Raw genomic sequence first — 15,670 nt, 5'->3', positions numbered from 1 at the left:
TTAAATTGTTGCGTCGCGACGCCGAGAGCAGCAGGATTTCCAGCAGCCGGCAAAAGCAAAAACAATTGCTGCTAATAAACTGGAATTTAATTATGAAGTTTCATACTTCGGCGCAGAGCTGAATAAAGGAGACTTTGCTTGCCCGCAACAGCCATGAAAAATATGAAAAAAATTGTATACAGCTTCTTAAGTTTTTAAACTGGCTAAGATCTTTTGTATCAACGAGGTCAACAAGTTTCACTTTGTGGCTTTCCTCGGCCCTCTGCTAATTATCACCTTGTTGGGGGCTCATTAGCATAGCAGCATAGCAGCAGCCTTTGTGCCTGCTCCTGACATCCTGACACTCGTCCAAGGATATTTTCTTAACGAGAGCGTTAAGAAAACGCTCCACTCATTTGCATGGAGATTTCGCGGGCTAATTGCCCAGGTTGTTGTCGAGTGTCGAATTACACACGTAACAAATCGGAGGACACCCCCGTGCAACACGTTGAATGCCACACCCCATCCCCTTGTGGCAGATACACTACGGGGTGGGTTGCTGCGGCGGTTTTCTGACTTGCGGTCTGCGGTGTCTGTTTACACAGCGAGGGTTGGGTAATGGGCTCTTAATTAGGCTCATATGATTTGGTTCATTTTTGGAACAGATTTACAATTTGTTTGGATTTGCGATCATAAGGCCTTGAAACCGCAGGATATTAGGCAGATAATATCGGTGTTGTATGCTTCATTGGCAGATAAAGATGGATTTTATCTTTAAGAACTAGGGTTTTGGTTTTTGATTCAAATCTAATTGAATTTGTGATATCAATAGTTTAAGAACATTCTAGGTCAATTATATAAAGGTTACAAAATATTCCCTAAGAACCACACACCCCTTATTAATTTTTTGTACTATTCCTTCGGATTGAATTGCATTCAGCCAGGACATTAAACACTTCCTGAAAGCCACGCAAAGGACAAAACGCTGTTGACAAACCACAGCTGCAATCAGACCCAAGGATTTGAGTCGCCTTGCCAGAAACGTTGATGACCTTTGGGGGGAAGACTGCCTAGTTCCCAGCTCCGAGGGCAGTCCTTAATTAGTGTGGCATGGAAGTATGCCCCAGGCATTGGCCAAGCTCGATGCGATTCATATGCAAATGCTTTTAATTACAAAACTGTGAAGCTAAATTACGCAACATTGCGTTATTTAAGTGAATTATTTTAAGGCAGGTGCGTGTGTTTAATTGCTCAACTCAACGCCTTTTTAATTGCCAGAAACGCCGAGTCTAGGAGCCCAGTCATGTTGAATTTTAAATTTTCTCTTGAAGGCAGCAGAAAATTCGGTTTTCCAACGACATTATTGAAGCTAAATTCAATTTCCATTGATTTTATTTTCCCTGCAATATCGAAGATGCATCTTTTAAACCAAAATTCTATAGATTATATAAACACCCACTAGTACTTTCGATGACCTGTCCAATCTGATTAACTGAAGGATTTCCAAACTCAAGACCAATTTCTTTAAATAAAGTGTGTGAGAATTGGACCTGAAATGGAATTGAAAACCTCCCCCTCAGAACGGGGGCTAATAGAAAATGTTTATAGATAAAAAGGCGACAAATTGAGTTTGCAAAGGTCACACATAAGTGCGACACTTGATGGCAGGCATTGACACTTCACATGACATTTTCCCTACTTGATGGAATTTCAGCTCACAGCAGTTCAGATTGAAATTTTGATTTCCATTTGCCCATCTCCTCCACTGGCGTATTCGCATTATTTTTGCCAAATTGAATTCGCAAAATGATTCGATTGTGCGTAAAGAAAGGCATTTTCGATAAGAGGGTGTGACCTGTGACCCCTGTCAGACAACCCGTTTAACCATTCCATAAAAAATGGAAAATAATGTGTGCTGAAAACCGCATTACGGATTTTAATTATGGACTTAGGGGGAAGGTGTAAGAAGCTCCATTAAAATATCGTATTACTTTGGGGTTTGAGGTCGGAAGGGGTTTAGTGGCTTATGGGTTAAAAAATGATGTAATATTTTGATGGAAACTATTTGAAGCCTTACTCAGTATCGATACGCCATTGAACATATTGTTTATCAATTAATTACAATAAAATTACGTGAACAAGGGAGCACATATGGCTTCGCAATGTGACAGGGGAATAGCACAATGATCCCGCGGGAAATATAACGAAAACCACTAACCTAAAGGACACACACACGCTGCCGCGGTGGTCACGAAAGTCCCGATAGTCTAAGGATAATCACCATAATCGGCCATGCACTTGGTCGGCGCTTTAAACGATTTTCAATATGTTCGAGTTGGGGGTGTACTGTTCGGAATCGGAGCGGATGACGCACAATGGAAAAACTCGGAAAGGAAAATGCGGAAAATTTAAGGGAGAATCAAGAGCAATCCGCTTACAATGTAAGCAGTAGATGGTGGTTAATGTACCACATATAACATTTATACACTACAAGAAAATAATCTTAAATTAGACAACATATAGTCTAAAATCTTTGGTAAGCCAACTCTTAAAATTTTATTCCCATTTTCCCATTTATGTTTTTATTTTCAAACAAAAATTTTTAAGATTACTATTACCAACTTTTTGAATATTTTCTTTCTCTGTAAGTCGCACACAATGACATATCCTTTGTTAGTTTACATTATGTCGAGCCACTTGGTACGCGGATTTCTGTGGTCACCTGTAGAGCGAAAACTTTTGCTATCTCTCCGGTGCCCTCGACAACTTCCACGAAGAACTTATAAGTTCCATTCTGCACATTCGGTGGATAAATATCCTTGGCTGCCACGTTTTTCAGTGAGTAGTTACCAACTCGAACAGGACACGTTATGACATCACTAAACTGCATTTCTGATTTCAGAAAATACCTCATCATGTTGTTGCTGAAATACTCGGTGAAGAAACCGCATAAATCCAGATTCCTTAACTGGAGCAGGGTTATGAAAGTAGTACCTTCACTTGGCCGGACTCTAAGTTTTAGGTTCATAATCAGGAAATTACTGCCCATCTCTTGTTGAAGGACCACATTGAGACTAAAGGCGCTGTTATTGGCATTCTTATAGGCCGAGACCTTCATGTAAAGCGAATAGCCAAAAATATTGATGCGCTGAATGTGGTAAATGGGTTTCTGCGAAAGGGAAATATTTGATTAAAGTATTTCGTTTTTAATGATATATACCTGGATCTCCTCATCCCATAGTGATTTAGAACGGGTCTCGTCGCCAAATATGGAATGGAAAAGCGAAAAACACAATGCCAACTGAACGAAGTTCATAGCGAAATGAATCATATGAGTGTTACTCACAGGTGGTCATGGTCTATTCACTAATGGACCATAATTTGGGTTATTTAATAAATTTTGGTCAATTCCAGCGATGAGTCAAAGATTAACCCATGTTTTATATAGTATTTCAAATCCGAACCCATGCTTTTAAAAACAAAGTTTTCTATTGCATTTTATGATTGATATATTTGATAAATCTATTTCGTACAAGTAGGTTTATTTATTAATCATCACTGTTACTACTTTCACCTTCTATGACAAACATCTGCGAAGTTACTTGAAGAGCAAACAGCTTGGCTATTTCCCCACTTTCCTCGACTATTTCGGCAAAGAACTTGTAGGTTCCATTCTGGACGCCACCCGGAGACATGTTACTGCCCACATCGGTGTTCATCATCGAATAGTTGCCAACACGAACAGGACACAGGATCACATCGCTGAGATTGATCGTCTTCTTGAACATGAACTTTAAGACCGGATTGGTGTTATACTCGGTGAGGAAATCGCAAAAGTTGATTCGTCTAATATCGAAAAAGCGCACATAGTCTTGGCTGTTCTCCGGTTTTACTCGTACTTTGACATTCATGATCAAATGGTTACTATTTAGTTCTCGAATCAGTCGAACATTCAGATCGAAGTGGGTGCGATCACTGTGGATGTAGTATTTTACTTTCATGAAACGCGACTCTCCAAACACTCGTATGTTTTGTATTTTTACATCTACTCTCTGAAAGTTAAACAATTTTCATTACACTCGAATTAAAAATATGTGCTCAACTACCGCATTTGTAGAAGAATATTCAGACCAATAGGTGTCAGCAGTTACAGTGGCTTTTTGAGTCCAAGTTTGAACCAAAAACAAACCGAACCAAAAGAGTTTCATTTTGAAATAAACCGTGAATCCTTTGTGACTCTTAAATATTATTTATGGCATAGACAGCATGACTAAACGTTAAATGACGAGGGGAAAAACGAAGGTAAAAATCTATTTAATTAAATATTGGTAATTTGCTTAAATGTTATCGTGATGAGATCGTTTCAATCGAGTAAGTAGCAGGTCATGTGCACTTAAAGTAGGCTCGTGGTTTGGAATCCATAAAGAGTTTAAACTTTGAACACACCCTTTTTTTGCTCTCTTTTAAAAGATATAGGTGAATTGAATTATAGTTTTATTAAACTTTTACTATAGATCATTTTCAAAACTGTACAACAAAAGTCCATAAAACCCTTTATTTTTGGTACTATACCCGTCAAGTTTTGATTCCCCGGCTTCGTTGTAATATCCAATTTGTAGTACTTTGGCTATATGGCTATATGTCACCACATAGTCAACGACTCAATTAGCTAACCGTCGGATATGTGCAGTCATCAGTGCTTGTTTATGAGACCCCATCAGCCGGCGCAGTCGGAAGCTCCAAAGTGTTGAAAAGCCAATTAGCTTTGAGGGCCGGAAGGAAGCCATAGGTTGAACTGGAGGTAATGGCAAAAAGAGAAAGAGTTTAAACTTTAAAGTTTTATGAAAGGAGCTGGAAAACCGCACGCACCTTCTACCCTCACCTCTTGGTACAATAACCATCCCACCGGAGCTGCGTAATTTTCTGCGTCATTTAATTAAGCCGATTCATGGCGCCCTCGAGAGCGGTGGGCCGGGTCCGGCTAATCTGCCGTAGTCTGCCACACATGTGCGAATGTGCCGGGGTAATTAACTCAGATGTTCATGTCGATTATTTATAATATTTTCCCCTTATTATTTATTCATAAGTGCTAATAGTGTTTGCCGGGCTTAAGTGCCCAACAGCTTACGCGCTAATAATTGGAAACATTGATACAATGTTTGGCCTTAAACACTACTGGGCTTATACTATGTGGCTTAGGATGTGGTCGGCTTCTTGACACGTGTATCGGCCAGGAAGCAGGCCACCACTTCATTGTCCTTCTCGGAGTCCAGGAGACGCACTTCCAGGCGAGTGGGCACCTCTAGCTGGCTGGTTCCTACTGGGAGAAGCAGCTCGTAGGTTACATCCTCGCCAGCGTCGAGAGGGCAGTAGGCGCCATGCAAGAGATTGGTGCAGACATTGCCGCGGGAGGCCTCCAGGTCATAGGGTATGGTGACGCCCAAAGAGGTAAGGTGAACCTCAGCTGACAGTTTCTTCATTGTATTGCGAGCTGTTAATCATAGAAAGGTAATGTAAGTAAAAGAATTTTTAATGAAATCATTATAGATCCTCTACTTACTTGCCACAAACTGAATATCTATCCTGGCATCGGAACCCTTCCACAAATCGCAAGGCGATGAGTCGCATTCATCGATCTGCACCATTAAAGGCAAAGGATAGCTGCCAGTAGCACCTAAAAGAGTATAAAATATTTATTAGTCTTTATTTTTAAATATTTGTTAGTTAAATATAACTCACATTGCCGGATGGGGGTTTCCCCAGCTGCCAAAGTCCACATCAGAGAGATCAACAGGCACAAAGAAGTCTTTTTGAAGATGGCCATTTTTGTTTTTGATGATTTTGTTTTTAAGTTCAATAACTAGGTTGTTACTGCTTTGAAGAGAGTTGGGTTTATGAATCCTAATTCCATTAATCGTAGGGGTATTTATACCCCAGATTTGTGCTATGGTTCTCTTGCACTCGGCCGTTAATCTAATCGCTTTGAGGCTTTGCACCAAAATTACGTTCAACTCTTTCGAACTTTATGGCAATTATTACGTCTTAAACGTAGAGTGATTTCCAAAAACCTCAGGTAAATCCTAGAAATCTTAATCAATATAGTTAAGAAAAGCATAATTTATTCTATCAAAACAGAAAACAATATTCTAATGAAATGGTTTTCATTCCCTTGAAAGTAAACATTGGTTCAGATAACAACAAACGTGTTTGCTCTAGCCAATTACCCTAAACTAGTATTAATAATACTGATTTGGCCATTATCGGTAGCCAGTACATGTGAACTGGTCAAGTGCAGATGCCGCTAATTTTGGCCATTGATAAGATGGCCAACAAGCACTAAACACCTTTTGTGTTCTTGGGGCCCGATGGGAGCTCCGGTGCATTTGAACTCGGTCGAAAAATTAGCAACCGATTAGTAATGATGATTTATTGGGTCAACCTGGTAACAGGAGATTACGACGCGATCCACTCGTTGCATACTTTTGGGCCACTGCAGCAACCCTCGACTGGCTGGCAGCCTGGCCGCCTGGCACATTAACATCAATTTATATGCATAGCCAATTTGTAGCAAGTTTTATACAATTTCTTACACCCACTTGACTTGTCGAGAGCCAAAACAGCAGCAGCCGTCAAGGGGTGGCCCAAATTTCATCAATATTCTCAGATTTTGTTCATAAATTCAACTGTTTTATATGCAAATTAGCTAAGCGATTTCCGCCCTGCCAGCAATTGATTTTAAAATGTTTACGTTCATCCATTAAATGCGAAAATGATTGAGGGGATTACTGGCCTTCCAAAGTACATCCTAAAAGTCTTGAGCAGTCAATTGGCTATAGAAGTTAAACAATTTTTACATTTTTATAATTAACTTAAGAGCTAATGAAGATTGAAATTATTTTCTAAAGAAATAAAAAAGGCTTTAAAATCGTCATACACTTTAAAATGACATCCCAACCATATAACTGGAAATGTAAACCCATTATGAGTTACAAGGAAACCAGAAAGAATTTTCTTTGGAATTCCAAGCTTGTACCCGTTAAAGGTAATAACAGAAAGGTGCCCTCGAATTATGCAACTCCCGGGCTGGAAACTAACATTTTAATTATACGAACCATGTAGGTACAACTTGTACATATTTATGCAAATTTAGCAAACTTCTTTTCGCTTGAAACACATTTCTAAGCTGAGCGTTCGGTGTTGCTACGTGAAACGGGGAAGGACAATTGGCAGGACGCGGCAGGACACGGCTCTAAATGCCAACACGTCACACGGGGAAAATTACTCAACAGCCGCCAGTCGAACTTGTTGAAACGCATGTTTCTTCTGATTTCGGGAAACATGAATTTTGCATTCATTTAATTACAGAGTCAAAGGAACGGGCAGTGGGGTACCGAGCAAATTAATTAGCATCCCTTAGGTTCGGTCTTGACATGGTGGAAAAATTTAATAAAAAACATTTTTGCATGACGGCATATGCAAATTGCTATTCGCAAATGAGACTCCCAGGTATATCAAAGTGTGCACTAAAGCGCAAAATACTTTCTCTCCCTCTAGGACATTTCGTTTTTCGAGTCAATACTAGAGGAAAGTGCAGGAAAAATTGTCTCAAGGCCAGTTGGTCATTTTGTCCTTGTTAAAACGAAAACAGTTGAATACACCTGGGTGGTCAAAGAAAAGGGAGAATAGTTTTGGTAGAAATAATATCGTACAAATCACTGACTTTATATTTCTCAGAACCTGCCTTTGCCCTCTTTTGGGAAATTAAGGGTTGTCCAGGACCCAATCGGAAGCACCTGTTGAGGGGGACATTACGTCTGTGGTCTGGGGTCACGGGCAATTGGGCGTGTCCTTTTCGGAAATTCCGTTATTAATTGACTGCACACGGCAGTTCCAAAAATTTAATGAAAAATTAACAGCACGAAAATCAAATTGTCGCCTAATTGAGACACAATGCCCCAACCGGTTTGTCGCTGGGTATTGAATTACGTGCAAACAAATATCAAATTGAAATAGAACAGACAACTATGGGGTGGGTGGGGCCGAGCGACTACCGACTCCTGTCAGGATAAAGGCCACAGGATTGGCGTGACAAATTGTTTGGCTTTGGCACTGGCATTTGACGGCGGGCTTGATTTGACAAATTAATTGAGTTAGCTCGGCACTGACAGACTGGTTCTCATTGGACGGGGTTAGTGATAACCCATTCCACTGAGAAGTATAAACTAAATGCCACACCCACGCCAATTCTTCCTCGCAAAAAGTAAAGCATACTTTTCTGCAAAATATAATAATCAATATGCGAACTCCCAGCACTCTTCGCTTTCTTCGAGTAGTATTGATTTTCCAGCTAAAAAATAAAAGGCAGATAGGCATACATCAAAGATAAGCTAAATATCCGAGAAATACATTTGGGAATATGCAAAAAAAAAGGGAGAACACTCAAAAGTGCAAACGGAAACCGAAATAACCGGAAGTGTGTGCTTTTTCGGCTGCGAAAGTATTTGGGTATCAGATTTTCCGGCTCAGATAATTGCATTAAATGACACCGAAAATAGAATCGAACTCGAGACTCCCCCGACTGACTGATGCTAATCAAATATTGCGGTTCTCATTGTCGAAGTCGGGGCAAATCCGACCCAATCTTGGTTCAGGATATTTTTCCTACCGGATTTCCCATTGCTTTGACATATTAAATAATGTCACAACAATTACATGTGAGAAGCAACGACGACCGTATTTTTTGAGGATGGCCCTCGAGGGCGGGGGCGGCAAATCGTAGCAAGTTCAAAAGCATTCTGAGGCAATCTCATGCTGCGCTGCTGCTGCTCGCCGGCCAAGTCACCACCAAGCATCTGAGAGATTGCAAAAAAATTACCGAGGGTGGTTCAGTAAATACTTACAAAAATATCTATGCAATACATACCCAACACCCATTACTTTCCTAACCCACCTCGCTTTTCCTACCTTTGGCGAAAATTTCAGCAACCTTCCTGAGTGCGATGGGTGGCATGGAGGGGGAATTATACTTTCCAGCTTACATTTAGCCTGTTTCCTTTATACTCGCACATTTTCCTGGCCCGCAAAAAGTCCCATTGTCATTGGCTTTGGTCGAAGGGCAGAAATGTCTGTGGGTTTTTCTGTTGCCATCAGGAGGCTTAGTGGCCTGCCGAGTGCTCTGGGATTTATTTTTGCACCGACTCTGCACCCTGGACCATGGACGCCCGTCTGAAACGCCGATGAAGTGATAAAATTCTCTTGGCCCATTTCCTAATTTTACGGTCCATTCAAAAAATGAATTTAATGAAGCGTGTTTAAAGCAGAGATTTGTATTGTGATTATTTTTATTTGTTAAGAAGATAAGGGATATCTAATTATAAGGCCATTCATCAAGTCCATCAATCTATTCTTACAAATGAATTAAACGTTTCATGTCCCTGAAGTAAATAGTTTATTCATATTTTATAAAAACCCTATTAGAAAACCACTTATAAATGTTTAAATATTGTCAAAAATGACCCGACAACTTTCATCCGGTGGCCCGAAATACGACTTCTGACGAAGCTTAAGAGTCGGTGGGTATTGGCCCCCGATAAGATAGTCTTAGCCCGATCGTCTCTGCTCCACTCCGGCTATATAAACGATGTTCGCATCGATGGAGGAACTCAATTCCAGTCAAGAAACATGCAAGTCAAGGCGCTAATTATCCTCTCCCTGGCACTTTTCGCCCTGGTCCAAGCCGAAGAAGAGCATCCGGCCACGGAAGTTAAGCGATGTAAGTGCAAAAACATAAATCATTAAGGAATTATAACAGCTTACAATATCCTTATACTTAGGCTCTGGAAATAAGCCTTTTCCACTGGAGGTGCGAGTGCATAACTGCATTACTCCTCCCTGCAACATTGTGAAAGGATCTAATCAGAAATTCGAAATTGATTTCGCCGTGGACAAGTACATAACCAAACTGACGACCCTGGTGAAGGCCACTACCCTGGGAATAATTACGGTGCCATATGAGCTGCCCGCGGATATAGCTGCAGTCTGTCCCAATCTCATGTACGGCGCCTACTGTCCCCTCTATGCGACGGAAGATGTCACCTACCTGTTCGACTTCCCAATCGGCGAGTACCCGGAAATCGGAGTAAAGATCGAAATTTATCTGGTGGACCAGGACAACGAAATCGCTACCTGCTTCGTGTGCGACATCAAGGTGGTCAAGGGAAATGGCGGCAGCTCGGTCTACCAACTGGACTTTCTCAACAGGCTGACTTAGAGACTTGTGGAAACTCCATACCCAATTGGTTATATTTACTGTGATATATCTATCAAATTATTTTTATTCCAAAAAACCAAAGCAGTCTAAATCAGACCCTGAGCTCACCCACGATGTCTCATGAATATTTAATAAAATTTTAAAAGCCCTCCCGCATACATGAGGGGTTCTTTTCCTAAGTACAAGTAATGCTTTTTTCCCTTCGCCATTTAAAGGTATGGTAGAGACACAAGGAGGGGAATATTTATGATTTATTGTGACTCGCGTTACAATGCTTTCTATTGGCCATCGGGACTATCTGCACACGCAGCCATTAAGGTGTAAACTTGAAGTGGACGAAAAGCCATAATCGAATCAAATAATAATTCACAAATCTCAAGTCTGATTAACTGCCCCATCGAGCCCAACACACCTGTTCAGGCGCAGAGCGCAGAGCCAAGAAGAAGCAAAATGTACCCGGTTATCAATGACCAGTTTCCAAACCCGGCAACTCACCCACATTATCTGATTTATTTTCAATGAAATTTGCACTGAAAAAAATTCAATAAAGGGTTACTATATTATGAGACTAAAAATTAAAGCTTCTGCAAACATAAAACTTAAGTTTCGCTATATAAGCCAGATTTAAATCATAGATATACTAGGTGTGTATAGCTAATACTACTCACTGCTCTAATCTTGGTAGATTGTGTTATTCGATTTTTTTTTAGTTTCTTCCACTAAACCTCTCTTATTTAAATAGAAACTCGAATTCCTCATAAAACTAAAAATCTTTGTACTTTATGACTACTTATGATTGTGATATCACTTCAATAGCCACTATTTTTCTCTTATCATTTCCCCGAAAAGCTGGGATTTTTTACTGAATTTCTTTCACTTATCACACATCGGGGACATATAGACTACCCCAAAATTTGGTCAAGTGTAGAATTGCACCCAGTTAAGGTGTTATCTGGAAAGGGGATCCAAACTTTTGACCATATGGCCAACCGGTGCCGGTCAATAAATGATTATCAAAGCCATTTTATTGGCAATTTTGCCACTGAATCAGTTAAATATATTGCTGGAGTCTAGGTGCAAACATACAACGTCACCGATGACTATATATAAAATTATAAATACTACCAGATATCTAATCGGGGGGACGCGAATGAGTTAATCCGGCAATCGATAGGCACGGGTACACTGGAATCCGTGACGTAGGGAAAGTAAACAAAGCTTATCTCTAAAAGACTCTTTGCATTTATTTTTTAGCAAATAATGGGGAATATTCAGTCGTCCGAAATCGGTGGCATTGTGTGGTACATTATCGGGTTTCTCAGTCCAGCAAGTAGGAGTCGCTTTTCGCCGCGGTGGCTCCCTTACGGATTTTGCAACTGACGGTGAAACAGGTGATCGACTCACCTTTGTCATCATTCAAATTAACCGTGACATCGGCCGTGATTTCGGGAAATATTGGATCGACATAAAAGTTAAACTGATAGGTCACATCCTCGTCCTTGTCGATGGGACACATGGCGCCGTACAGGAGATTTATGCAGACATTGGATATTTCCCCGGGCAGATCGTAGGAGTGACTTATGCCCCACACTTTGGCAGTTGTGGTGGCGGTGATGTTCCTGATGTTGTTGTTGTCTGAAAAAGGATTCAAGGATCAAGGATCAATATATGGTTGAAAACATGCTGCATTTGCAAACTTACTGCCCAGAAAATGAACCTCCATCACAGCAAAGGTTCCTTTGTACACCAAGCAGGGTGGAACATCGCAATCTGCAATATAAACGCTTAACGGAAATGGTTTATCTTTGCCTGGAAATACAAAATATGAAAAGCAGTGCAAAAGGTAAGCTAAAAAGTAGACTATAGTGACAATACTAGAATAGGAAAATAGGAAGAGATAAGACCCGCCGGTCTCTGATAAGCTGCTATCAATGGACTAGGAAATAGGAAATAAACAAAGGCTTTGTTTATTTACTAATTTACAGTTCAAGAACACAAGATCGGGGAATTAGAGTATATACAATATCTCGTTTTCTTAAAGTTCCATTTTCCAACATATGGTCTTATACAAGATTTATTATTTTTAGTACTTACACTCTCGAACTTCCGTGGCACCCACAGATAAGACTCAATCCCAGGATAATTCGAAGCATTTTTAATAGTAGGGATATTTTTATATTCTGCTACAATCCCTAAGTATATCACTTAAACTGTCTTCTATACGCGCGAACGCAGGTAAAAATCGTGAATGAAAGTCTGGGAGCGATGAAGCTCCTTAAATAGCAGACCATCGATCGATGATCAGTATAGAAGAGCGGGTTATCGGGATATGGCGAGCTATTGATACCGAGGCCAGGTGCCAAAACAGGTGGTACAATACAAAACAATGTTACGCACAGGTGTTGGGCTTTGCGGAAACAAATCATTAAATCAATTAAATTCGACTGATAATCTGGGAGGCCAATCCAACTATGCCACTGGGCTTTTATGGGCTTAGTGGTAAACAGCTTTAGGTATTCAAACGCTTAAATTCGGTTGGGAAGTAGGCATGACGAGGCATTCTTTCATTGATAAACGATGAAGATTGACAGGGAAACTATCAATCAAACGTTTAAGCTAAAGGATCGGATCTAAAAAGACAAAGATATAGACATCGTTGTGGGCCAAATGGCCACTCACAAGCATTTCCCCATTTTTCAAAGGAGTCCATCAGAAAAATTGATGAAAAATCGATCAAACAATTTGTACAGAGATTTTAATAAGGATTGATAGAGAATCGATGTACCAATCGTTTAAGGTATTCAGCTCAAAGATCGGATCTAAACTGACAAAGATATAGACATCGTTGTGGGTAAAATGGCCACTCCCAAGCATTTCCCCATTTTTCAAAGGAGTCCATCAGAAAAATTGTGAAAAATCGATCAAAAAATTTGTACAGAGATTTTGATGAGGATTGATAGAGAATCGATGTACCAATCGTTTAAGGTATTCAGCTCAAAGATCGGATCTAAACTGACAAAGATATAGACATCGTTGTGGGCCAAATGACCACTCACAAGCATTTCCCCATTTTTCGAAGGAGTCCATCAGAAAAATTGTGAAAAATCGATCAAAAAATTTGTACATAGGTTTTGATGAGGATTGATAGAGAATCGATCTACCAATCGTTTAAGGTATTCAGCTCAACGATCGGATCTAAACTGACAAAGATATTGACATCGTTGTGGGCCAAATGACCACTCACAAGCATTTCCCCATTTTTCGAAGGAGTCCATCAGAAAAATTGTGAAAAATCGATCAAAAAATTTGTACAGAGGTTTTGATGAGGATTGATAGAGAATCGATCTACCAATCGTTTAAGGTATTCAGCTCAAAGATCAGATCTAAACTGACAAAGATATTGACATCGTTGTGGGCCAAATGACCACTCACAAGCATTTCCCCATTTTTCCCCATCAGAAAAATTGTGAAAAATCGACCAAAAAATTTGTACAGAGATTTTGATGAGGATTGATAGAGAATCGATGTACCAATCGTTTAAGGTATTCAGCTCAACGATCGGATCTAAACTGACAAAGATATTGACATCGTTGTTGGCCAAATGACCACTCACAAGCATTTCCCCATTTTTCGAAGGAGTCCATCAGAAAAATTGTGAAAAATCGATCAAAAAATTTGTACATAGGTTTTGATGAGGATTGATAGAGAATCGATCTACCAATCGTTTAAGGTATTCAGCTCAAAGATCAGATCTAAACTGACAAAGATATTGACATCGTTGTGGGCCAAATGACCACTCACAAGCATTTCCCCATTTTTCCCCATCAGAAAAATTGTGAAAAATCGACCAAAAAATTTGTACAGAGATTTTGATGAGGACTGATAGAGAATCGATGTACCAATCGTTTAAGGTATTCAGCTCAAAGATCGGATCTAAACTGACAAAGATATAGACATCGCTGTGGGTCAAATGGCCAATCCCATGCGTTTCCTCATTTTTCAAAGGAGTCCATCAGAAAAATTGATAAAAAATCGATCAAAAAATTTGTACAGAGATTTTAATGAGGATTGATAGAGAATCGATGTACCAATCGTTTAAGGTATTCAGCTCAAAGATCGGATCTAAATTGACAAAGATATAGACATCGCTGTGGGTCAAATGGCCAATCCCAAGCGTTTCCCCATTTTTCAAAGGAGTCCATCAGAAAAATTGTGAAAAATCGATCAAAAAATTTGTACATAGGTTTTGATGAGGATTGATAGAGAATCGATCTACCAATCGTTTAAGGTATTCAGCTCAACGATCGGATCTAAACTGACAAAGATATTGACATCGTTGTGGGCCAAATGACCACTCACAAGCATTTCCCCATTTTTCGAAGGAGTCCATCAGAAAAATTGTGAAAAATCGATCAAAAAATTTGTACATAGGTTTTGATGAGGATTGATAGAGAATCGATCTACCAATCGTTTAAGGTATTCAGCTCAAAGATCAGATCTAAACTGACAAAGATATTGACATCGTTGTGGGCCAAATGACCACTCACAAGCATTTCCCCATTTTTCCCCATCAGAAAAATTGTGAAAAATCGACCAAAAAATTTGTACAGAGATTTTGATGAGGACTGATAGAGAATCGATGTACCAATCGTTTAAGGTATTCAGCTCAAAGATCGGATCTAAACTGACAAAGATATAGACATCGCTGTGGGTCAAATGGCCAATCCCATGCGTTTCCTCATTTTTCAAAGGAGTCCATCAGAAAAATTGATAAAAAATCGATCAAAAAATTTGTACAGAGATTTTGATGAGGATTGATAGAGAATCGATGTACCAATCGTTTAAGGTATTCAGCTCAAAGATCGGATCTAAATTGACAAAGATATAGACATCGCTGTGGGTCAAATGGCCAATCCCAAGCGTTTCCCCATTTTTCAAAGGAGTCCATCAGAAAAATTGTGAAAAATCGATCAAAAAATTTGTACAAAGATTTTAATGAGGATTGATAGAGAATCGATGTACCAATCGTTTAAGGTATTCAGCTCAAAGATCGGATCTAAATTGACAAAGATATAGACATCGCTGTGGGCCAAATGGCCACTCCCAAGCGTTTCCCCATTTTTCAAAGGAGTCCATCAGAAAAATTGTGAAAAATCGATCAAAAAATTTGTACATAGGTTTTGATGAGGATTGATAGAGAATCGATGTACCAATCGTTTAAGGTATTCAGCTCAACGATCGGATCTAAACTGACAAAGATATTGACATCGTTGTGGGCCAAATGACCACTCACAAGCATTTCCCCATTTTTCGAAGGAGTCCATCAGAAAAATTGTGAAAAATCGATCAAAAAATTTGTACATAGGTTTTGATGAGGATTGATAGAGAATCGATCTACCAATCGTTTAAGGTATTCAGCTC

General features: G+C 39.7%; 5 protein-coding genes across 5 annotated transcripts; 1 reads left to right on the top strand and 4 right to left on the bottom strand.

The window, feature by feature from the left end:
- Positions 1-2,634: 2,634 nt before the first annotated feature.
- LOC108129225 (uncharacterized) lies at positions 2,635-3,295 on the bottom strand. Its single transcript, XM_070282042.1, has 2 exons — positions 3,200-3,295; positions 2,635-3,148 (listed from the first exon to the last, which is right to left on the bottom strand). Exons 1-2 carry the CDS (start codon positions 3,293-3,295, stop codon positions 2,663-2,665), a joined length of 582 nt encoding a protein of 193 aa, XP_070138143.1. The 3' UTR covers positions 2,635-2,662.
- Positions 3,296-3,527: 232 nt separating this feature from the next.
- LOC108129226 (uncharacterized) lies at positions 3,528-4,187 on the bottom strand. Its single transcript, XM_043211626.1, has 2 exons — positions 4,131-4,187; positions 3,528-4,031 (listed from the first exon to the last, which is right to left on the bottom strand). Exons 1-2 carry the CDS (start codon positions 4,185-4,187, stop codon positions 3,528-3,530), a joined length of 561 nt encoding a protein of 186 aa, XP_043067561.1.
- Positions 4,188-5,024: 837 nt separating this feature from the next.
- On the bottom strand, positions 5,025-5,855 carry Npc2c (Niemann-Pick type C-2c). The gene is made up of 3 exons (XM_017247417.3): positions 5,719-5,855; positions 5,540-5,653; positions 5,025-5,470 (listed from the first exon to the last, which is right to left on the bottom strand). Exons 1-3 carry the CDS (start codon positions 5,801-5,803, stop codon positions 5,175-5,177), a joined length of 495 nt encoding a protein of 164 aa, XP_017102906.2. The 5' UTR covers positions 5,804-5,855; the 3' UTR covers positions 5,025-5,174.
- A 3,784-nt stretch (positions 5,856-9,639) lies between these two features.
- Npc2d (Niemann-Pick type C-2d) lies at positions 9,640-10,434 on the top strand. Its single transcript, XM_017247393.3, has 2 exons — positions 9,640-9,751; positions 9,813-10,434. Exons 1-2 carry the CDS (start codon positions 9,661-9,663, stop codon positions 10,247-10,249), a joined length of 528 nt encoding a protein of 175 aa, XP_017102882.2. The 5' UTR covers positions 9,640-9,660; the 3' UTR covers positions 10,250-10,434.
- Positions 10,435-11,478: 1,044 nt separating this feature from the next.
- Positions 11,479-12,402, bottom strand: LOC108129378 (NPC intracellular cholesterol transporter 2-like). Its single transcript, XM_043211624.2, has 3 exons — positions 12,369-12,402; positions 11,951-12,097; positions 11,479-11,884 (listed from the first exon to the last, which is right to left on the bottom strand). The coding sequence occupies exons 1-3, from the start codon at positions 12,400-12,402 to the stop codon at positions 11,568-11,570; spliced, it is 498 nt and encodes a 165-aa protein (XP_043067559.1). The 3' UTR covers positions 11,479-11,567.
- Positions 12,403-15,670: the final 3,268 nt, after the last annotated feature.

This window comes from Drosophila bipectinata, chromosome 3R (assembly GCF_030179905.1).
Source record: "Drosophila bipectinata strain 14024-0381.07 chromosome 3R, DbipHiC1v2, whole genome shotgun sequence".
Classification (NCBI taxonomy): Eukaryota; Metazoa; Arthropoda; class Insecta; order Diptera; family Drosophilidae; genus Drosophila; species Drosophila bipectinata.
The sequence above is the reverse complement of the archived record's forward strand: the minus strand, read 5'-3'. Positions and strand labels throughout refer to the sequence as shown.